This window comes from Apium graveolens, chromosome 9, assembly GCF_009905375.1.
Source record: "Apium graveolens cultivar Ventura chromosome 9, ASM990537v1, whole genome shotgun sequence".
Lineage (NCBI taxonomy): Eukaryota > Viridiplantae > Streptophyta > Magnoliopsida > Apiales > Apiaceae > Apium > Apium graveolens.
Genome location: NC_133655.1, coordinates 288557461 through 288582826, shown reverse-complemented (window position 1 = coordinate 288582826; position 25366 = coordinate 288557461). Strand labels below are relative to the sequence as shown.

The 25366-nt window shown below is 35.0% G+C and overlaps 1 protein-coding gene across 1 annotated transcript; it reads right to left on the bottom strand.

Moving 5' to 3' along the window:
* Positions 1-16119: 16119 nt before the first annotated feature.
* LOC141684238 (kinesin-like protein KIN-14J) lies at positions 16120-24535 on the bottom strand. The gene is given in 21 exon segments (XM_074489107.1): positions 16120-16461; positions 16700-16798; positions 17025-17645; positions 17947-18110; positions 18262-18515; positions 18622-18786; positions 18913-19091; positions 19209-19315; positions 19428-19607; positions 19694-19789; positions 19884-19965; positions 20050-20391; positions 21083-21112; positions 21203-21262; positions 21264-21296; positions 21392-21469; positions 21602-21685; positions 22412-22536; positions 23052-23212; positions 23529-23575; positions 24382-24535. Coding segments are annotated over 17 exon segments (2697 nt in total). The 5' UTR covers positions 23152-23212; positions 23529-23575; positions 24382-24535; the 3' UTR covers positions 16120-16461; positions 16700-16798; positions 17025-17027.
* Positions 24536-25366: the final 831 nt, after the last annotated feature.

Here is a 25366-nt window from a genome sequence, read left to right as displayed (position 1 = left end):
ACTAGAGATATCAACAAGTCAAATCCTCATGTAGAGAACTGGAGATATCGACAAGTTAAAAATCTTATGTAAAGAACTAGAGATATCGACAAGTCATTCTACTTGTAGAGAACTGGAGACCTCGACAAGTCAAAAGCCCATGTAGAGAACTTGAGATATTGATAAGTCATTTTACTTATCGATATGTGATATTTCTACACGTCACAAGAGATCTCGACAAAAAAACTTCAGAATTCAGAATATAGAAAGCTTGAAGATCCAAGATTATCAGTCAACAAAAAATTCTATCATTGAATTGGAAAGCCTATAAATGCAGCTTAAAAAATAGATCAAGGGCCAAGATGAACTGGACAAAGGAGTATCACAGACGTAGTAGATTCTGTACAGATATGCTAACACTAGAAATAGAAATAGACAAAGTAGGTTTAGGGAATGTGTTAGTCAATTTAAGTGCAAGTTATGTAAACCGTGCATGTTGATTATAAAGCATGTCACGGGTCCTTTGTTTAGTAGTAACAAACACATCTAGAAAATCTTGTAGTTCTCTCAAGAGAAGTAGTTGAGTTCTTATTTTCAAGTACACAGATTTGTAGTAAGAAAAATTTGATTTGATACAAATCAAGTGAGTTTTGATAAAATTTCTTGTGTATTTGCATCTAGTACTTTATCGCTACAAAAGTCATTAAACTATTTTGTTCCATAAGCCATAAATTATGAAAGTCAATCAAGAATTAAGAAAAACGCATTCACCCCCCTGTGTTGCACTTCATATCTAACTTAATTTTTTAAGCTACTTTGTCTGTTTCTAATTCTAGTGCAGCATATCCGTGTAGAACCTACTAGATCTGTGACCCTCCTTTGTCTAGTTCATCTTGGCCCTTGATCTTGCATTCTTCAAGCTTCTTTTGTAGTCTTTCCAATTCAGTGACATAATTGTTTGTTGACTGATAATCTTGGATCTTCAAGTTGTCTATATTCTGCATTTTTAAAGTGTTCTCGAGATCCATTTTAATGTATAGAGAAGTCACATATCGATATCTAGAATGACTTATCAATATCTCTACTTCTCTGTAAGTATTATGACTTATCGAGGTCTCCAGTTCTCTACAAGTAAATTGACTGGTCGATATCTACAGTTCTCTACAAGTAGATTTTGACTTGTCGATATCTTCAGTTCTCTACAAGTAGATTTTGACTTTTCGATATCTCCAATTCTCTACATGGACTTTTTAACTTGTCGATATCTTGACTTCTCCACATGTAGATTGACTTGTCGATATCTCTTGAGACTTCTCTACAAGTCATTTTTGACTTCTCGATATACATCTCTATATTTCTTGATTTGTGACTTGTCGATATCTAATTAATATATACTAATGAATCAAGATTAGTATATACTAATAAATCCCACCTTAAAAGTTCCTTTTCTAATTACAGCTTATCAAGGTTTTTCTAGTGTGTGTCCAAGGGCACATGCTAAGAATCCGTGCTTGATGAGTTGTCAAAATTTTATTGGTGGAGAATTTTGTACATGCACGGGGTCCATCATTATTAATAAGTCTCCCTACCAATAAAATTTTGACAACTCATCAAACACGGATTCTTAACATGTGCCCTTGGGAACACACTAGAAAATTCCGATTAAAAATTATGTAATGCAGTCTCATTGATCATTGTCGAATGATGGGTTGTAACAATTCCAAGGAGTACACCTTATATGTCGCGACTCCGATGCGATTACCCATTATGTTATGCAATTCATTAAACAAGCTTGTCAAATACACCCTCCGTCCCTAAAAACGTTTCCTCTTTGTGTTGGACACGTTTGTCAATGCACACTTTTTATTGTTAATATTTTTAATTTCCTAATAGTATTAAATATAAAAATTTCATTGTATTAAAGTACTCATAAATACGAATCCAACAAAATCACTCATGACTATGTTTGATCTTATAGATTAGACATAAATTAGTAGTCAATCGCTTAATATAAACGGTACAAAAAGTCAATATAGGAAATACATTTCGGGACGAAGGGAGTATTAGGAGCCAATATTTTTCTACACATTATTTACAAATGGTGGTTGCAATATTGATTCGCTTGACATTGTCCCTATAAATTGAAACTTGTTTCACAACCATAATTCCATATATTTCACATTATTCCCAACTAAAACCAAATATTGATGTATCTTTCAAAAAGAACATTATGTACAGTGATACCTTTTAACATGTAATATTATACAAAAAATTGTACTGGTCAGGAATGTTTAGGATTTTTTTCAAAGACATTTCACTCTACTTATTTTGGTATTTGCAAGCATTAATTATGTTGTGCACCCACCTTCTACATATGCTTAATTTCAGAGAATAACAATATAACTTACTTAGTATTGAAATTAAACCAGCAACATAACAAATATATTGATAAGAAAACATATTATTATAAAATAAAATAATACAGTCATATAGAATCTGAAACAACTACATAAATTAAGAAGTGGTTAAGAGTTTATCGTCTGTCGTCCCAGATCCTGGGTTCGATCCTCGCTCACCCCGAAAATTTATGAGAATAGATACTCATTTGTAAGATTATAAGCCATATTTGTCAAAAAAAAAAAGATACAATCATTAAATATTGTCACAAAGATGATGCAAAAAAGTGTTTGACATTTATCTGCTTCCTTAAGTTGATTATATTATTGCGGATAAAAGCAACCCGAAGCCTCACTTATAAAGCTGGGAACTCGAACCAACAGTCTTTCGTTATTTAATACTCCCTCCGTCCCTCCCAATTGTTATCGTTTTTGGGAGAGTGTCCGGCACGCATTTTAAGATGAATAGAAAATATAGTTCTATAACTTTTTTCAAAAAAATTCTTTTTCTAAATAAAAATAGAATGTTTAAATTTTTATTCAGAAAAATAAAAATTTTAAAAAAAAGTTAAAGAACTATGTTTTCTCTTCATCTTAAAATTCGTGTCGGACACTCTCCTAGAAACGATAAAAATTGGGAGGGACGGAGGGAGTACTTTTCATCTTCTTCTGCATTTAGACCAGTCAACTTCCCAAGATCAAGTGTGGAAAACCTTTCATCTGCATTCTTCAACCACATATTTATAACATACTAACGAGGTATAGAATGAATGGAACTAATGCCTAGGCTGAGGAATGAGTGGCTGCACAAGTATCCAACTCTAGTAAAAAGCTTACAAGAACAATTGATCTCATTGGTTTCCATATTAAGCTTCACCTGGACGCATTACACAGTACCAACAAATAACATCCAGTGTTAAACAAAAAATATAACTCTTGTAAAAGGAACGGTGGGTATACCTCAAAATTTCTCATTTTTATTAGAGCGTGCAATCGGGTCGTGTCGTGTAATTTCGTGTTTCGTGTACGTAAACATGAAACCCATATTCGACCCGAAATATTTTCGTATATCCATATGTGAAACTCATATCCGATTCGAATCGTGTCGTGTACTTTCCGTATACTTTTCGTGTATATTAAATAAAAAAATAATATAATATATATATACATACATATAATATAACAAAAATCTATTTTAATGTATAATTTAATGAAATATGGAGAGTGTATATATAAATATATATATTTTTACATAGTATTCTATAAAAACTTGTAAATATTTATATTATATTTATATTATATACATAAATATATGCATGTGTTATATATATTAATTTATAAATATATTTATCTCGTGTAATTTCGTGTATTTTCGTGTACCTAAATTGAAATTTATATCCGACACTAAATCTATCATATAATTTCGTGTTCGTGTACATTCGTGTTTCGTGTACCAAAAATTAAAACCCATATCCGTATTTTTCGTGTCGTGTTCACGTGTCGTGTACCAAATTGCCCGCTCTAATTTTTATACATTGGATCTTTGACTTTTATTGTCTTTATATTACCTGCAAAATTCTTATCAACAATTTTCATAAATATCTTTAAGCCATTGGTTATCTGTTAGGTTAAACTCAGACAAAAACTTATTCCAACCAGTTTTAAACTCCGCAGTTGATGCGTGGTCACTCTAAACATAATTTTTCAGCTTGTCCATAAATTGGGACTCAACACAGAATATTGACCCAATCTTCAAAATCAAGAAATTTAAATTAGTACATATCCAAATAAAAGAGAGAATCTGAGCACGGTTGGATAGCTCAAGTGCTAAAGGGCTTATCCTTTGTCGTCCCAGATCCTGGGTTCGATCCTGGCTCACCCCGAGAATTGTTGAGAAAAGATACTCATTTGTAAGGCTATAAGACAAAATTAGTCAAAAAAAAATAAAAGAGAGAATCTTTATAAATATATAAAATATGTTTTTTTGGATATGTTAAACAAGAAACAATTAGCTTAATTACTTGTTTGGTATGAAAACAAGTAACAAATAATGGTCCGAGGAATATTAAAGATGTAATAATAAAAAATAGGGGAAAACAAAAAAAAAATATGAAAATGTCAAACCTTAGACGGAAACTTCTTCATTATATGCCACATACAAAGGCAGTGTTTAATGTCGGGAAACACCTCACTCATTACTATTTTCATCGCTGGATCTTGATCAGTTATGATGAATTTTAAACCAGTTATTATGCTTTTAGTGAAAAAAATATATAAATTTATGTCAGCGAAAAGAGGATTATGGTAAGTGTCATAAAAAGTTTATTAAACGGATGCTTAAGTTGGGGTTTAAGGTATAAGTGCTTTGATTAATGCAAAATTGGATATTTAAGTGTTTGGAAAATTTTAAGCATGTTTTAAGCAAATTTTGACGGCTTAAGCGGTCTTTAAACGATTAACTTGGAGAATTAAAAATAATCAGAAAAAGATCAATATTATTCTTAAAAGAGTTGTAATTTGATATTTTTGAATGTTACTTGTTATTTTTAAGTTGATTATAACTTTGTGAATGCTAATTTTATTAGTTATTATTATATGTAAATATTATCTCTTTATTCAAAAAATACTCAATATCTAAAATATATATAAATATTTATTTAATTATAATTCGATTAACGGTCCATTTTTTCATTTTAACGCTTAAGCAATAGAAGGGGATCTTACCATTTAGATTATACTAGCTTAAATCCCGTGCGATGCACGGGTTCCCGTTAATATTTAAAAAAATTATTTATCCCATCATATTATAATTTAAAAATATTTATATAAATATATAATAATTATAAATTTATAATTAAAATTATAAGATAACCTGTGATCGTAGTTTAGTAGAATAAATATATTATATCTAGTATTTTAAAAATTTAGTAGTTTAGCGGATATATAACACTATTTATTTATTTTTTTATAGTAAGATAAATCGTGGTCATAGTTTAGTAGATAAGTAGACTATGTCTAGTAATTTAACAATTTGGTAGTTTAACGGATATATAACACTATTTATTTATTATTTTAATAATTAAAATTAGGGGATAATCATTGAAGCAAATTATACCACATTTCAATTATTATATAGTATAGCACATATTTGCGCTTTTTACGACACTTTAATAGTTTGAATAGGAGGGTCGCGCATCTTTATTCTATCTCCTTATTTGTCAATTTGTTGTATAATAAACACAGCACAGCACACGGCTGAGCACGGTTGGATATCTTAAGTGGTAAAGGGCTTATCCTCTGTCGTCCCAGATCCTGGGTTCGATCCTGGCTCACCCCAAGAATTGTTGAGAACAGATACTCATTTGTAAGGTTATAAGCTAAAATTAGTCAAAAAAAAAAAATACACAGCACACGGCTACATCAGAGAACTCTAGGATCAGGATTTTCAGTTTTAAGTGACTCTTGTAATATTTTTTAAGCAATTTTGCTAAAAAGAAATTATGACCAATTTTTTTTTCCCGATTAACTGTTGAACTGTGCACAAATTTTATAAGAAATTTCTATTCCCGGCTTACTATAATTTCTTGTACACAAGAAGTTATATAAACATTTCAATTAAGAAGTTTCAACTCAATTTTTTGCAATAATAAAATCAAATTGATATATGTAAATGAGGAATAAATAATATTATAATTAGTTCTTTTAAAAAAATTATTAATCTTTACCTGCCTCATAAAATTTGAATATGATTATTAGAATACAATTTTAAATGTCCAAATTTATTCAATGTGTTAGTATTAGTGAGTGTAAATCTAGGGAAAAAATGAATTTAGCTCTTTCTGAAGAGGTTTTAAATTATTGGTAAAAGTAAAAGAAGGCTTTTTAATTAATCCCACTATTTAATTAATTAAATTCTTAGCATTCTTCCCTTCTATTATATCCACTATCCAGGAACTGCAATTACGCCTCGGGGTCGGCATCATTGAAATAATAACTATTCACTTACTGATAAACAATATTTATTTATACACCCTTAGTTTTTAATTAAATCAGACGTAACATGTTAAAGACAGCACGCAATTGACAAAACCTAAAAGAAAAGAAAAGACATGTGTGCATGGGTCGATGTAGCCTCTTTGTATACTAGCTTATATATGGTGCAATACATGGTTTTTTTAAAGTTACTTTTTTATTTTTTAAATTTTATTTTATAATTTTTTAATGTACATATATATTGATAGAGTATAATATGATTAAGCCCAAAGAACACCACGAAAGCCCAATAAAAGAAGACCCGAGGCCCAGCTCGAGCGGTTCCCGGATACGTGGCAGCAACTCAGGAGGGTAACGGTTCCAAAATAGCCATGTGAGCGTTTCAACATCTCATACGTCATGCTCAAGATATCCCAACAACCAGGGCACAACTGGATACGTCCTACCATGATGAGCGTTCAAGTGTCCCCGTTCCAAAATCCACCAACGGCCAAGATGAAAAGGTACATATCCCCAAAACCCTAAAGTGGAAGCCTATAAAAGACCCCAAAAAGGAAGTTTTGGGGGTTACTTCTTCTATTTTCTCTTACACACACCATATATATTTAAATAATTCATATTCTACCCTTCTTCTCCACAAAACCTTTTTCTCATCCTCACGCCGGAGGTGCCGCGGAGACGCCACCACCCTCCGGTTTCGTTTTGCAGGATCTCAACTTACATCTCAACCACTTACACCCTTATTTCTGCACAAATGGAAGCCGAATCAGGATAGGAAAAGGAGAGGAACACGAAAAGGATTAGAGTTATCATTGGAGCTAGAAGGAGGGGACGAACCCCCGTCTTGTGGCGTCACACTTTTTAACTCCTTGAAAAAGCTGTGTAGATTTAGATTACAGATAGTGTTGTTATTTGTTTGTGGCTAAAACCCATTTTCTCCTAATTACTACGGTATAAAACTGCATTTCGTTGATTAACATTGATTGACATGACAACGAGAAAAAATAAAGCTTCAGTTTCCGACGTAAATCCGACGAACACCGCTCCGAACAAGAATGGCTTTGTTGAAGAGACCGAGGAGACCAGAGAATCTTCATCGAGAAGATGGGCCACAAACACCCTAACACACCTGGAAATTCCTGAGGAGACATGACCCCGGAACAAATCCAAGCCGCAATGAACTTGTAGAAAGAGAAGAATCATCAAGACCTAAAAGCCCGTCCAAGGGATCAAGAAGAACACTTCGGAGAAACCCGAGGCTCAGCCTTAGATCGAATCGCTAAAAACTTGCAAAGACCAACTGAAAATATCCGGGAAGAGATTCGAAGGGCAACACTCCGGGATTGCATTCAGAGAGAAGAAGAGGCAAAGGCTAAAGCAACAATCGAGAAAATAAATCCTAGAGGAGAAGGAAAACCTGAAGAAAAAAGCCCAAAAAATCCACGTCTCTTCTTCAGACTCCGAACCCGAGAAGGAAACAAAGCGGGAACAGATGGCCCGGGCCCTGCGCGATTTAAAAAGAAAAGTTGAGGGTGACACGGAGGTGGGGGCGGCAGGCACCCGTTTCACTAGAAAGCTGAAATCCACTCCCCGGGAATCAGGGTTCAAACACTTCAACTTTGACTCCTTTGATGGGTTGACTGACCCCGAAGAGCACCTTAACTACTTCGAGCAAATCTCAAATATCTATGACTACAGTGACCTAACAAGGTGCCATTTCTTTGCATCAACGCTGAAAGGTGGAGTTCAAAAGTATTTTAGCAGAATTCCATACCGGAGTGTGGACTCCTGGAAAGACATCCGAGAAACCTTCCTAAAGAGATTCCAGGCAAATCGCATGAATGAATTGCAGATGTGTCATCTGGAAATAATTTAATAGAAGAGCAAATAATCACTCCCCGAATTCATCAAAAGATACCAAGAAGTTGTCAATCAACTTTCCAACCTAGAAGAAAAATAGGCCGTCAATATCTTCTGAAGAAACTTGCACCAGGTATCATGCGAAGGATATGTCAAAGACTAAATCCATAGAAATCCCCAAAGCCTCATTTCGGCATACGCCCTCGCCTCAAAGTTCATTAAAGAGATGACGAGTCCCCGGAAAGGTGCTCATCTTATATAAAAGACAAAAGGTTCAAGACTGACAAGTAGTCCAACTATATTCAGCACTCCCAGGGAACCCCACCCCAGAGCGGTTATACATGACCTGAGAAGAATGAAAGAAAGCCAAGACTCAAAAGAGAGCCTAAGCCAGAGCCCGAATAGACGCCTCTCAACAGGCCCCGAGCTGAAATTTTAAGAGAAGTTAAAGGAAAGGCCTTCTACTATCCCTCGAAATCTCTGCTCGCACCTCCGGAGAATAGGGTAAGAGACAAGCACCGTGGGTATCACGAAGACCATGGACACACAACCGAAAATTATTTTTCCATCAAAAATGTTCGTTGAGGATCAAATCAAGAAAGGGAATATAAGCCAGTATGTGCAGATGAAGCCCAATGACAAAGACAAAACCCTGAGAAACGGCAAACATGTGGTCAATATTGTCATAGGAGGCACGACATCACCACCCCGGAGTTCGGATATGGACAATGACACCACAATGATCCAGCCTTTTCAGGATGAGCCAATTTACTTTTCTTACTCCGACCATGAGGACCTAGATCCAGAGCACAACCAAGCGTTGGTAGTAACCCTGAATGTTACAGAAAATGAGGTAAAAAGGATTCTAGTGGACAATGGGTCATCTACAAACATAGTTTTTGAACACACACTCAACAAGATGAAACTGGGCCATATTCGCATGGACCCTTGCCTTAAAGACCCCCTCTAAGGCTTCGAGAACTCTATGATCCCATCCGGGGAGTAACTTATGTCCTTGTCACTTTTGGAACCGCCCCGCGATAAGTCTCCCATGTCATGAAATTGTATATGATAAGTGCAACATCATCTTACAATATGATCTTGGGAAGGCCCACTATCACTAAACTCCGGGTTATCCCATCGACCATACACCTAAAGCTCAAATTCCCTATCCCGGGCGGAATTGGGGTGCTCAAAGGAGACATAGATATGGCAGACAGGTGTTACAGGCAGGCCCTAGTCATGGCTGAAACAAAGCCTGAGAACAAAAAGAAGGTCATGTCCCTACCCAAGGGACAGATCCGAAAGAAGCACCGGGAGCATCTCAGTAAAAGGACAAAGTTGGACATAAGCTTCATTGAAGATTCGGGATATAGCGTTACCAACGCAGATGCCCGAATACCAAAGTTCGTTGAGACTAAAGAGAAAACCAAATTCAAACTAGCCTTGCAACTAATAAAGATATTGACCCTAAGTAGAGGCCAATCAAATAAAAACGGATAAATTTTTTCCCAGAACGTCAACAAGCAATCGATGAAGAAATTGAGAAACTCCTTAAGGCAGATATTATTTGTGAAATTAAGTATCTGGATTGGCTAGCCAACATGGTCCTGATCAAGAAACCGAATGGTAATGGAGGATGTGTGTTGATTACACAAGCCTATATCTGTTTGCCCAAAAGATTCCTACCCTATCCCTAACATCGATTAGTTAATTAATACAATCGCGGGGAATATTATGCTAAGTTTCATTGACGCCTTCTCCAGATACAACCAATTCAAGATGGACCTAAAAGACATATCCAAGAATGCCTTCATAACTTCGGGCTGTTTATGCTTTCATCATGATGTCTTTCGGACTCATCAACGCTGGTGCGACATATCAGTAAATTATGAGCGCCATCCTCAAAAGGCAACTTGAAAGAAATATGAAATCTTACGTAGATGACATGATCTCCAAGTCCACAACAGTCTCGGACCACATTAGAATTCTCAAGGAATGTTTTGACAACTTGAGGAAAGACAACATGAAGCTTAACCCAGAAAAATGTGTATTCGGGGTATATACAGGAAAGTTTCTGGGTTTTCTTGTCAGTGAAAGAGAAATTGAAGCTTACTCGGAGAAAATAAATGCAATCATAGAAATGAAGGTTACCTGAACCTATAGAGACATTCAGAAGTTAGCAGGATGCCCCGCAACACTTCGTAGGTTTATCTCAAAACTTATGGAGAGATATCTCTCGTTCTTCGAGTTGCTTAAAGGAGCCCGAAACATAAAGCTAATAGAATGGACTTTGTAGTGGAATATCGCATTTGAAGAAGTAAAGAAGCATCTCATGAACCCTTCAATCCTGTCTAAAGCAGAACCCGGGGAGCCCCTCTTTCTTTACATTGTGGTTGGTCCAAGAGCCATCTCTGTCGCACTCATCCGAAAAGAAAAAGGAACTCAAATCCCGGTATACTATGTAAGCCAAGTTCTCAAAGATGCTAAAACTCGGTACCCAAACTTGGAGAAGTTTGCGTTGGCCCTCGTGCATGCAAGCTGGAAACAAAGGCAATATTTTCAAGGTCGAGAAATCAAAGTGGTCAGATATCAACCTCTAAGAAAGATCATTCACAAACCTGACGCATCCGAGAGACTCGTCAATTGGGCAATTGAACTCAGTCAGTTCAATATTATATTTGTACCCCGGACAGAAATAAAAGCTCAAGCTCTGGCAGAATTTGTGATGGAATACACTTTCCCCGAATTCTCTTCAATCATGACAGCTCCGACTATAGTCGAAGATGAACCTCACAACAAAAATGCGAGGTACTATCATCCTTAATAGTGTCGAAGGATTCATCATTCAGCATACAATCACTTTCATCTTCAAAGTAACTAATAACCAAGTTGAGTATGAAGCCTTATTCTCCGAACTCCGACTAGCGAAATCCCTCGGGGTGAAAAGTTTAGTCATACATAGTGATTCTCATATTTTGGTCAAACAGACAAACAGAGAATGTAACAGTACCAAGCCATGGTAAGGAATATCCTAAAAACCATCCCGGATACCACCATCCTACAGATAATAGAGAGGAAAACGCTAAGGCGGATGAGCTCTCCAAACTAGTTTGAAATTCCTCATATTTAAGCTCCTCGGTTTATTTCGACGAACTCTGGACCGCGAGCATTGAAAAAGTTGAAATCTTGTGCATCAGCAGCCTGGAGAATTGGATGACCCCCTTCATAGTTTACTTGAAACACGGAACACTCCTAGAACACAAAAATAAAGCCAGCTACTTGAAACATAAGGCAACATGTTTCTTCCTCGAAGAAGATCAATTCTACAGAAGAACCTTCTCAGCTCCAACTCTCAGATGTGTAGATCCGGATGAAGCGGACTACTGTCTCCAGGAGGTACATGAAGGCATTTGTGGAGATCACTTGGCTATAATATGATTAAGCCCAAACAATACCATGAAATCCCAATAAAAGAAGACCCCAGGCCCAGCTCGAGCAGTCCCGAACATGTGGCAGCAGCTCATAAGGGTAACGGTTCCAAAATGCCGAGATGAGCGTGTCAACATCTCAGACGTCCATGTGTTAATGCTCAGGATATCCCAACAACCAGGGGACAGCTTGATACGTCCTATCATGATGAGCGTCCAAGTGTCCACGTTCCAAAATTCACCAACGCTCAAGATGAAAAGGTACATATCCCCAAAATCCTAAACTGGAAGCCTATAAAAGACCCCAAAAAGAAAGTTTTGGGGGTTACTTCTTCTATTTTCTCTTACACACACCACATATATTTAAATAATTCATATTCTACTCTTCTTTTCCATAAAACCATTTTCTCATCCTCACGCGGGAGGTGTCGCGGGGATGTCACCCCCATCCGGTTCTGTTTTGTAGGATTCCAACCTACAGATCAACCATTTACACCCTTATTTCTGTACAAACGGAAGCCGAATCAGGATACGGAAATGAGAGGAGCCGAGAAGGAATCGGAGTTATCATATAAGATTAATTATGATGTTGTTGAAATAATGTTTTTATTTTTTATAATTCGTTGTAATATTGTGTCAACAAATATGCAAATGTTGAGAAATATACGGATGTTGAATTGAATTATTACAACTATATATAGTAGAATATCTAATCATATTCAATCTACTATTATATCATTATATAATATGATTTGGTGTTTGAATGTAGTAAAATAATGTGATCTTTTTATGATTTGATTATATCTAGGATTGTGTTGGAATATTGTATCGTAATTAAAACAATGTGATCCCTTTTATATTTTATGATATATTAAATCTCTAATGAAATTATATGTACGAATCGTAATTGGTGTTTGAATAATATTAGAACAATATAATTATTTTCTATTTATAATTGTATTAAAATATATTTATTTTATTATGATATATCTTAATCGTCTATTTTTAATTATATCAAATCAACGGTTAAGATTATTTTAACGGTACAGGATCAGGATCAGAATTTTGGATAATAATCACTTATGCATATTATATAGGGTGAAGGACAAATTTAGCCTATTTTTATACAAAATTAACAAAAATGATCAATTTTTGAAAAGTTGGCTAACTTTAGCTAGTGGGATACTCAACTGTCAGTGGAGTATTCACTTTACATGAGATACCCAACTGTTAGTGGAGTATCCCATATATGAAATACTCAATTTACATGAGATACCCAACTGTTAGTGGAGTATCCCATATATGAAATACTCAATGTAGTATCTTATACAAATTGGGATATTCAACTGACAATTGATTATTCAATCGACTAAAATTGACCACCTTTTTCAGGGCTATTTTTGTTAATTTTTTTAAAAATGGGCTATTTTTGTCATTTTTTCTATTATATATATATAACGGATATATAATATACATGAAGTCCGTATTACAAAGAAAAAATCAGTTCTCTTCGATCTCACTGCATAGTTCAGAACTTTTACAAACAATGAAGGTGAAGTTTCTTTTGTCAACTACTCATAATTTGTAACGTGTGTTCTTCTAAATTTACTTCTTCTTGATGCTCTTTTTAACGTAAGATTACGGGCTTTAACTTGCTGTATGTTCTGTTTGTTACAGAAAATTGTGGCCAAGTTGGAAATATTTGGTGAGAAAGACAAGAAGAGGGCTCTACAAGTTGTCTCCAGTCTCTCAGGTGCCCAATTCTGCAAGTACTTATGTAGAGAAGAAAGAAATGTAAAGAATTGATTTCTTCCGTTTTCGTCTATAAAATCTTCTTCCCACTTTCGAAAAGACTAATACAGAAAGAATATTTATATAACACAGTATTAGGGCACAACACTCTCATCAGAAAAAGTTGTCTAGAACAATAAAACTAAATTTCTTTCTTGTTCTTTAGGAATAGACTCCATATCAATAGATATGAAAGATAGAAAGCTCACAGTAATAGGAGTTGTTGATCCTGTTGTTTTGGTCAACAAGTTGAGAAAACTATACTACACAGAATTGCTTTCTATTGCTCCTCATAATAAAGAGGCAGAGAGGAAAAAGGAAGATGACAAGAAGAAAGAAGTCAAGGAGGATGATAAGAAGGAAGAAGTCAAGGAGGATGATAAGAAGAAAGAAGTTGTGAACAAGGTTTATGAGAAGATGAAAGAAGTCATAAATAAGGAAGACAAGAAGAAAGATGATAAAGATGAAAATATTCAAGAAATTATCAAAACTTACCATAATTTATTGGAAATGTATATGAAAATACTGGATCTATATTCTGAATCTAAATATGAGGAGGTGTAATCAATTTTGGAAGATCATAAAAGAGGGATAATAATTGATGGATTTTTGAAATTTTGGAAGATTATGAGGGATTTTTGAAGATTATTGTTGATTCTAGTTTTAGGATGTATTTAGTGAATTTGATGTAATCCCTCCATCCCAATTTATATGTCTTGTTTGATATTTTATGGTCAAATTGACTGAACTTTGACCGTAAATGAAAACTTATTTTTTCATTATTTTGAAAAACTGAAAAATACATATTTTAGTACATTAAACATCCTTAATTTTTAAATACTTTCGATAATCCACTATGTGAAATTTTCAGTCAAAATTGAGTCAATTTGACCGTAAAAAGTCAAACAAGACAGATAAATTGGGACAGAGGGAGTAAAATTTAAGTTCATCGGAGTTTTGGATTTTAAAAAATTCTTTCAAAATCTCATATAATTTAGCTGGATTTCAAAACATATAAAATAATAAAAACAAATTTAGCGAAAACTATCATTTTATTAAATAAAAAAATATTAATATCTTTTTGTTATCTCAAGAACAAAAATATTAAGAGACTACCGGGATCGAGTGGGTACTACTTAATAAAGTGAAATAATAGAAGTTCAAGATAAATAAATTATATTATCAAAATATATGCCCAAATTTGGTGTCAAAAGTTGTGTCTACAATTTAGCATGTTCCCATGCATGCTAATATGCTATAAAGGGAGCGAATAGAGGGATTTAATCAACAACTGGCAGTACAACCTAGAGGTGGCTAAACGAGCGGGTCTGGGCGAGCCGTGCCGGTTTCTCACCGGGCCGGTTTGGCTACCTCTGAACTCGTGAACGGCACATATAAGTTGACGAGCCGTGCCGAGTTCGGGCCGATTCGAGATAATTGAGTCCGTGTACGGCTCGCGGGTTACACGAGTTACACGAGCCGGTGAAGTGTATAGATTTGCAGGTGGCAGGCGTGTGGATAAAGTGCTCGGCTGTTCGGGGCGGGGCGAGCCAGACGAGTTGTGTGTATATTATTTTTAATCTGAAGTCTAGTAGGCATGTTTATTTGTTGACAAAACTTGAAAAATGAGAAAAAAAGTTGATTTTCCTAACGTGAAATGTATGGAACAAGCACCAAGCAACCACCTTTTTCTCCACATCATTTTCTGAAAATTAGTATTGAAAAATCTTGTAATATAAAGATATTAAAAGAATAGAAAATATTTAATTCTTAATTATTATTAAAAAAATTAATATAAATATAATCATAATATCACAAATATTTAATTTCAAATTATTTTACTCAATTTTCTATAATAAATTTAGAATATATACTCATATTTTGACAAACACTATATAAATTTGGAATGAATAAAACAGATATAAGAATATAGAGAGGTGAGGTTCATTGCACTTTGTGTATTTTATTGTAGGTGTATGTACGAACCGAGGCGAGTTGGCGGGCTGATTGCGCGTGCCAAGACGAGCTAGTGTCGTGCCGAATTTCCGAACCGTGCCGTGCCGATTTACGATTCAAAATTCTGAACTCGTGAACGCCTCGTTAACTTTTACGGTTCGTGCCGAGTTGAAATCGGCCCGAGACGAATCGATTTTAGACGAATAAAAGGGCGAGTCGGGGCGAGCCGACCCGCCCGTTTGGCCACCTCTAGTACAACCACCCTTCATATATGATAATCTACTTTTCACTTGACATGTTTACTAATGTAGCCTGGTTTCCGTTTGGAAGTGCGGTTAAAAACTGTTGTTCTCCGAGAAAAAGTGCGGGTAGAAAAAATGCTGTTATAAAGAGGCAGAGAGAAAAAAGGAAGATGACAAGGAAGAAGTCAAAGGAGGATGATAAGAAGAAAGAAGTTGTGAACAAGGTTTATGAGAAGATGAAAGAAATCATAAAGAAGGAAGACAAGAAGAAGAAAGATGAAGATGAAAATATTCAAGAAATTATCAAAACCTACCAAAATTTATTGGAAATGTACATGAAAATACTAGATCTATATTCTGAATATTAGGAGGTGTAATCAATTTTGGAAGATCATAAAAGAGGGATAGTAATTGATGGACCATCCTGGACTGAGTGAGTACTACTTAACAGTAAAGTAAAATGGACTGAAGTTCAAGATGTAAATCATATCATCAAAATATATGCCCAAATTTGGTGTTAAAAGTTGTCTACAATTTAGCATGTTCCCATGCATGCTAATATATGATAATCTACTTTTCACTTGCATTTCCACACACTTGGCATGTCTAGTAATACTACTGCTACTAATGTAAATTTTACATCATTTTCACCAAATGAGTTCATGCTTTCAGGAGGAATGAAAGCCAATACAGAAACCTAATCAATCCTAAAACTTCTCTTGCTTCACAAACGCCGCCTGCTGGACTTGAGTAAAGAGGATGCGCTGTTTGACTTGTGAATGGAGGAACTACCAGTCGCTGCTTTTTTAGAACCTGAAGAACATAGAGAGAAGAGGGAAGGAATCATATTCAGATATATAGTTTCTACTACTGCAAATGAGTCCAAGAGAAGTACTAGGTCAAATACAGCCCACAGCAAAAAAAGCGTAGGCTGTAAAAAACCTTGAGCAATATACCAATAACAGAAAATTTCCCCCGCCGCAGTGATGAAGTGGAAAATGTTAATAACTTAATACAAAGACTATGTTTCGAAAGGAATATAGATGAATACTTGGCAAGACTTTCGAGGAGCTTCTAGTTGATGACACGCGAGACGATCCTTGTGATGGCTTTTTTTCAGGGTCTTGGAAGTCTAGCTGACACACTGGGCCTGAGATATGAACATGATAAGATTTAATAAAAAAAGATGCATAACTTTAGGACAGTAAATAACGCATTGAATGTACTTGCTATTGAAGATTATAAGAGGTTCTACCAAGTATTTGACATTTTACAAAGATGAGAGGGCAGGGAAAGGGCACATGTGTTTTTAGTTTCACTGAACAAAATCTGACAAATTAGTGAAGATGACAAGTTCAATAATATGCAACACTCACTTCTCAGCTGGTGGCTTTACGCTCTCTACTAAAATCTCGGCTGGTAGTTCTGTGCTTTTCTGCTATAACCTCTGATGATAATACTGAAGTTTCAGGAAAGAGAGTATATTCTACAATACTGGCAATTGAACCATCAGTTTCTGTTGCCATGGAGAGAACACCGTCTGATATATCACTTAATCTCTCCTCAGAATCTGCATCCCCAAATCCAAGGAGTTCAAATTCATCATTAGTGTAATGACCTTTATGTACTGAAGGAAGTCTTGATACAACTTCTTCAGTAAGACCTAGAGTAGTATTTTCTGCAGCAGGCTTTGATTGCTCGAAAAACTCCTTGTGCTGTCTTAAGTCATCTGAAAGCGGAGAATCTGCTTCAGAATGTTTGTCACTGTACTCTGAACTCTTATCTATATCTGAAGCTGTTTTTCCAATAACTTTGGGACTTTTACCACCTGATATTCTCCGGCTAGGCCTTGGAGTGCCTATGGAGTGTCTTCTGGGAGAGGAAGACCCAAGACTAGGTAAGCTCAAAGCACGTTTCTCAGCACTTAAGTTGGCCTTATCCAGTAGAAGGCTAATCTCTTCATCCTTCCTTGCAACTGCATCCTTCAAAACTGCAACCTATAAACATCAACAGAAAAAGGCACAAGATTAACAAGTGAAACTATATGCAGAGGAACCGGGAAACAAATTTAGCGAGGACCACCTATCCATAGTTACATCAATTTTGAAGAACTGCAGCCCTGAAATCTTATTTTCGTAAGCTAACATGAACTTATAAAGTTCACCAATTTCCTTGAACCATGTTAGACACATCGTTACCATACCCATGAGACTCAGGAAGAAACCTAATGTGCTTACAAGTTTCTTGCCCGTATTTTCTTCTAGAAAAGATATCACAGAAAATAGCGAATTAGCTAACCTGCTCCATAAGTTCTCTTACACCCCTTCCCTCTTTGTTGCTCTGGGCTGCACCTAACTCAACACCTGACACTCTCTCAGCAAACTTTAGTGTACTGATGGTTTCAGAGTAGGATTCAACATCAGGATTGAGCTGCACAAACATAAGTGTCTTTGCCTGCCCACCTATAGAGTACATCATGGAAAAAGTAAGTGAGAAAGATAACGACAATGAACAAAGTAACAAACATATTGATCTACCATACTTTAAAATTTCATTACATCACATTTTCTTAGAAGTAAAAACCAGATGCGTGGTAATTTTCTAAGTAATTACCCAAAGAGCTTTGAAGTACTTGAGTTAATTTGCTGTTTCGATATGGCACGTGCGGGCTTTTTTGTGCCAAAGCAAATATCACATCACCTAGGGCAGATAATGATTTATTTATATGTTGCGCTTCCCGTAGCCTGTCCCCAGTGGCTTCAGAACGATCGACACGTTCACTCCCAGCAAGATCTACAAGATGCAAATTACCACGCAGAATAGTGTTGGTCTTCAAATCCATACCTCGAACATGAACACTAAGAACACTGCAACAATGGGAAACAACATAAGGCTTGGGGATGCGAGAACATTTAATGATCTAGCAAATATTAACTGTAACTCCAGAGAATATAGGATTGCACTTATATGTACCTATGAGATCGGCTACTTCTTTCATTTAAGGCTGTAGCACCAACAGCCCTATTCATCAATCCAATATTCATTAGTTCTAGGACATCCGAAGTTGATTTCACGGGGTGCATGCTGGCATCAGGTACCGCCAAACCATTTGGTTGAGTAGAATTCCAAATCCCTAGGGTGTTGCAAGTTAAAGAAAACTAGGATTGCACTTTTATGTCTATTTGATGCTAAACAAAAAAACTTTGGGGAAGATTTGAGTAAAACAGAACTAGTGTTAATTCAAAATGCATGGGTGAAGGATATTTTTTTTGTTGATTGTTTCCCGTTAACAAATCACGCACTTGTTCATTGTATATTTCCACCATTTGGACACTAACATCATACGTGATTGAGCTTTTTCTGCTCTGTGACAGATGGAAGAGGTCGTTCAGGGCTCTATAATTGACTCCCCAATCCACTTTGGATGATAAATTTGGCCCTGTCTGCAAAAGAAACAAAAAATTATAGCATATGCTTCGAGGAAACATATCGGACACATGGAATATCTTTAATAAAAAACTTGTCAACAGGTGATTTATGATTGGATCCAATAAACATACCATTGTGTAAGTCTTTCCAGAACCTGTTTGGCCGTATGCGAATATACAAACATTGTATCCATCTAGAACTGACCGAATTAATTGTTGGGTGTCTAGAAAAACCTCCTCTGCCAAGATATATTATTATAAGTTATGAATTTCAGAAGTCAAACTTACATCTGTATTAACTGGATTTATTTAAAAACTGGCTCAAATTTTCTTGAGCAAGTTTAGTGATACCTTGACTTGCAGCAGGACCAAAAACTTTATTAAACTTGAAGAGCCTGTGACCGGCCTTTCCTTGTTTTGATGGATTCTTGACCACCAAATCACCATTTTCGCCCATATACTCAATGGTGGTCTGTTTCCGACTTTGTCCAGAAAGAAATGGCCTGATCCTACAATAAACCCTAATATTTCCTGCCAAAAAAAAAAAATTCAAATATCTTACATAGAATTATTGTGAGTATAAACTTCGACAATGATAGTTAAAGAAATCAAAAAACCTTTCAAATCTTGGACTTCGTTGTACAGCTTCCTATTTTCTTCTAGAACCGCATGATAATTCTGAGCAGCCTCAACCAGGTTCGTAAGCTTCAATCCTGTTAAAAAGATAAGAAAAATTAAGATAATTATATACCAGAAAGTACAATGGATGTAAAATGATTCAACATACTACTAGGCTATTGAGGGTACCTAGGTGATTGATTTCCTCCATATGAAAATTTTGTATCTTCCGAATCTCTTGCTTCAAGGAGTTAGAAAGCATCCTTAAATCCTGAAAAGGCATAACATATTATAAGATTATATAACCCACAAAAATTATAAAATCATGATCCTTATATACTAATCTAGCAAAAACCTGCAGGGATCCAGAGTTAAAATCTAGGAAGCTCTTATAGCCAAGTTCTTTCCTTTTCCATCTCCTATATTTTGATTGTACAGATGCCTGATGCTCTTCCACCTTCTTCCTTGAATCAGCCAAAAGACCCTCCAGCTCAACTATCTTATTCTGCAACTCAACATTAGCTTCTTTCGCCTGGGTTTCCAGTTGAAAGCAATGTTTCTCATAAGTCTTTTTTGTCAAGTCTAGTTCTTCCTTGAGTGTTATGACCTGACTATCACTAGATTCTTTCTGCTTCAGTAGCCTAACTACATCTTCTTCTTCAAGCTTTTTCTTCTCCTCTATTTCCATCTTCTCAATCTGTGCATGCAGCAAGCGAGAGAAAGAAAGAAAACAGGCAAGATGATAAGATAAGGTTTATTAAAGAAGAATCATAGATAACAAACTACAAAGATTACTCCCTAAAAATGTTAAAGAAAGGCAACATCCAAATAGCTCAGAGTGAGATTCATCCCACCTATAATATCCCATAAATTACACTCCAGTCTTTAAACAAACAAGCATTCTTTTATGAATCAGGGAGAAAAAGCACTGTTGAGTATAGAGTTTGATTTCATAAAAAAAAAATTATACTATTAATTTCCTTAGCTATGGTGGACTAAAGATGCACCTCTATATCGCTAAGGCCCACATCTGCACTAAAGTGATATGTGGAGGTATTGTAGTGCAAGAACTCGTAAAACTTGACCATGGCATTTGCAAATACTTAAATCTGAAGTCCGTAACAACTAAAAGTCGAATAGTTACATGGTGACATCTGTACAATTCAGGACTCAGACACAATTACAAATATGAGATACCAAACAAATGAGACCAGGTACATTGCTGGAAAGCAGCCAACATACTGCTTTAGAATAACAAATCAAATGGAAGTGAGATAGTCTTTGCAGTAATGCATTGTGGTTTAACTATTCAAGCATTCTAACCAACTCAGAGGAATGGGTTTTACATGAAAGGAAACAAAAGTAAGGCTCGTAGACAAAAAAAAGACCTTTATTTTCTGAAGCTGATTCAACACAACCTACGCATAAAATCAGAAAGTCAATTTAAAAGTTAAAACCTTAAATAAATAGGAAAACATTAGTCTATTGGCACATTTTACAAAGAGCACCTCATTTTCTTCTGTGGTCCCTGTTGCGAGTGTTTCCAGTACTGTAATCTTTTTTTGTAAGCTTCTCCTCACGACATTTGAAAGTGCTCTTTTGCTGCAGTAGAGTATTAAGATATTAATATAATCATATATACGAAATTTTAGAATGACCATAAGCTAATTTGTGAAGTTGAAAATCATGAAGTACACCTTTCTTAAGTCTTCACATTGCCTTAAAAACCTTTGGTCCATCTCTTGGACTACCACTTTCAATAAAGAGGCTACACGCTGAACATGTAAAGTCATAATTACAAATACAAAACTTAACGAAGGGAACTTCTCTATATAACTGAAATAACTCAGGTAATATATCTTTGGTCCACGCTATGAAAGTTCTGAGTGCAATATAAAGTTACATACATTGGGAATATCTCCATTTTTTCTCTCTATATTTTCATCCAGAATCTTCTTAGCAACATTGAAAAGTGATCGAGTAGAAGCATTCTGCACATCAAAGTTATCAGAAACACAAGGTATCATTAATTTATCAGGTGTTGCAGAAAGTATAGATGTGAGTTAAGCCAATAAGGAGAGAATATCACAATTCAAATATATGTGAATTAAGCCAACAAGGAGACAATCAGATATGACTAATTCAACCAAATGCACAGAGAAAGGGTAAAAGGCATAAGCAGATGATTTTTTGCAATGCACAAGCAGATGATTTTTTGCAATGCACAAGCAGATGATTTTTTGCAATGCACAGTTCCCTAACCGGTTTGCTTTTGGTGCAAAAGATTGATGAACGAACAGATCCCTGACCGGTTTGGTTTTGCTGCAAAAGATTGATGAATGGTGCAAAAGATTGATGAATGAACAGTTGCAGTCTGATCATTGTGATTGGTGTTGAAGCATTAGTAAAGCACATCAATTACTGTCTCTCCTAGTTAATAAATTCATGGCAAGACAGCAGTCACAACTCACAATGCAGTATAAATGGTTCAGTGGTTGACAATATATATTGAAAAGCGGTTCAGTGCAGTACCAACAGAATGCAGCACACATGGTTCAGTGGTCAAAAAATATATATAAAGGTGATTCAGTACAGTACGGCACGTGCATTAAAAAAAGTGCATAACCACATTATGTGCTACTAGAATCCCCACATACAAGTATACAGAATTATCTCCAAACATACGATAAAGAAATACACGTAACTATCATGATTACCTCTATATTGTTCAATTTCAACAACTCTGAAATCTCTGTAGCAGAAACATCAGCAAAATATCCAACCATCAATCTGGAAAGATCACGGGACTTGTTCCCGAAATTAAGTGCAGCAGTCAATGGGCCTATACTCCACACAAAAAAAAAGTATTAATATGCAAAGTAAGCATACAGTCTTCTTATAAAAGATACTCGTTCAACTTAGCAAACCAGCAGTAGCTTTTGTCTAGTTAAAAATTAAAATGTTAGGGTCTAACAATTTGGGGCTCAAGTGATATATCCGGGAGAGGCTATTTTAGCTTGTGTTCGAGTGGGAACAAAGTCACCTACAATTAAAAGCACCTATATTTGCAATGACTAGTGACTTTCTTTTCTTTATAAGACTAAGGGGAGCATTTGTGCGCTTAAATAGTCATGTATGCCATGGAATACAGCATGTAATCAAATTATCTTATTCTTATTAGAAGAAAACAAGTTTTCACATTCTATGTACTTCTGTCCTGTCTATATATGGAAGTTCTGATCCGAAACAGTAGGTGCCTATACCTGTATTCGGACTGAATGGATAAATATAATTTCCAAATTAAAATTATATAAAATATAAATACTAAAGCAAAAAAAATGAAAAACATAGTTATACCTTCAATTGAACCTTTCAAGTCATCGACGCCAAGAAGAGCTTCATTTGAGCCATTGGACTCCGTATTTTCACTTGATACCGCTTCTGAGCGTGAATTCATGACAAACTAGATAGATATATCGGTCCAGGTAACTCTGCTATAGGCATAAAGCAAGAAATCCCTACAAGTCATACACGCCCAAAGAAAGAATGTGACATCAAAATCAGGTTATAGCAAACTATGACACGGTCCTTAACTTTCTTTGTCGACTTAAAATGTTCAACGTAGCAAAGCACAAATATTTAACGACTAGCACAATTCAGTGGTGATGACTAAAAAGTAGGTTTATTTCTTAGCAATTCAGGATGAAATGCGCCATAGACTAAATAGTGGAATTGGTTGAGATATATGCTTCTAAATGCATTCATATATCATACTTCAACCTTCGTCTGAAAATATAATAGTTCAGAAATATAATTGAATCACGCAGTACCTACGGTCACAATGTACTTCCCATCACTCACGTACAGTGCTCAGCAAAACCCTAGCAATTCATAAAAGAAAGATGATAAATCTACACACCAAATTACTACCATAACCTTTAGTCTAATACAACTAAGTTTCCACAACTCACACAATTAAATAAAGACAAACTCTAATTTCCGCTACACAAATAAATTCTCAAAAAAGATACTAGTACATTCAAATGTTCACATCAGGAAATCTCGTAATATCAAATCATCTAACTTACTAAATTCACACCACAAATCAACATCTCACAATATCAAATCATCTAACTTACAAAATTCACACCACAAATCAACGACTAAAACACTAATTCACACCACAATAAACCCTAAAAACCCAATTTCAACAACTAAGAAAGCGAATTACACTGCAATTAGCTTCAAACAACACGAAAGTTTCAACCTTTCACCCCTAAACCCCCAAATCAACACCAAAAATCCTAATCACACTACAATTACCTTCAAACAACACGAAAGTTTCAACCTTTCACCCCTAAACCCCCAATTCAACACCTAAAAAAGCTAATCACACTACAATTACCTTCAAACAACACGAAAGTTTCAACCTTTCACCACTAAACCCCCAATTCAACACCAAAAAAAGCGAATAACACTACAATAACCTTCAAACAACACGAAAGTTTCAATCTTTCACCCTTAAAACCCCAAATCAACACCTAAAACACTAATTCACACCACAATAAACCCTAAAACCCCAATTTCAAACCCACATTACACAAACAAACACAATCAATTCACTAAATCACAAAAACAGATCGAAACAAAACGAAACCCTAGGTGAAATGAGGCTAAAATCACGAACCTTTGAGATGAATTTCAGCTACAGATCGTGAAAAATGAGCGCCGGCGAGAGATTTAACAGAATAATTAAAAAGATTAAATTTTAAAAAAATAATAAAAAGTGAATTGAAAAGTGTTTTTAGTTTTTGGGTTTGTTTTGAAATGATAGAGATAGATTTGTGTATGTATATGGTTGTTGGATTATCTTTGTTTTTTGGAATTTTGTATGTATTCCCGCCTTGTATGTCTTGATATTTTGGTCTGGAAAATGCTATTTTTAATTTCCGGAATAAATAAAGTATGAAAAGACAAAACTATCCCTATATATATATACTATATTTTAATAGACGAAACATTAAAAGTTTGGTAGTCGGTCGGTTGGTACTTGCTGAATCTATTTAATTACCCTTACTTAATTATTCTAATTTTAATTATTGAGTTGATCAACTCTAATTCATATTGAAGTCAACTTCCTCTATTATTTTACCAATTTCAATTCTATTTTATATCGAACTCTATATCACTATAATTTATATTAAATTCAACTTCTTCTACCAATTTAAATTTTAATTCATATCGAGTTCTATATCATTCTAATTTGTTACTTCAGGCTAAATTAAATTTAAACAAACTAAATATAATTCTTAAGATTTGGTTGATATATAATGTGACTCTGACTAAGATAAAATAATAATAATATCAATTCTCCTAAAAAAATTATACAAATGAACTTGGATAAACAAAATAATATATTTTATTTATCCAGGATAAAAAAATACATTATACAATTGATTCAAACTAGCACAAAATTAAAATAAAAATACGATTCGACTAACAAAAATAAAATAATATATACTAATTATTCATTCATGAAAACAAAATTATCTTATTGATCCACACTTAAAAAAATTAAAATTAAACTAAAAATAATTACTTTGATTTGGCTGGGCATCGGGCTAAAATAAATAATATAAACCACTGATACGAGATAAATCAAATTAATATTA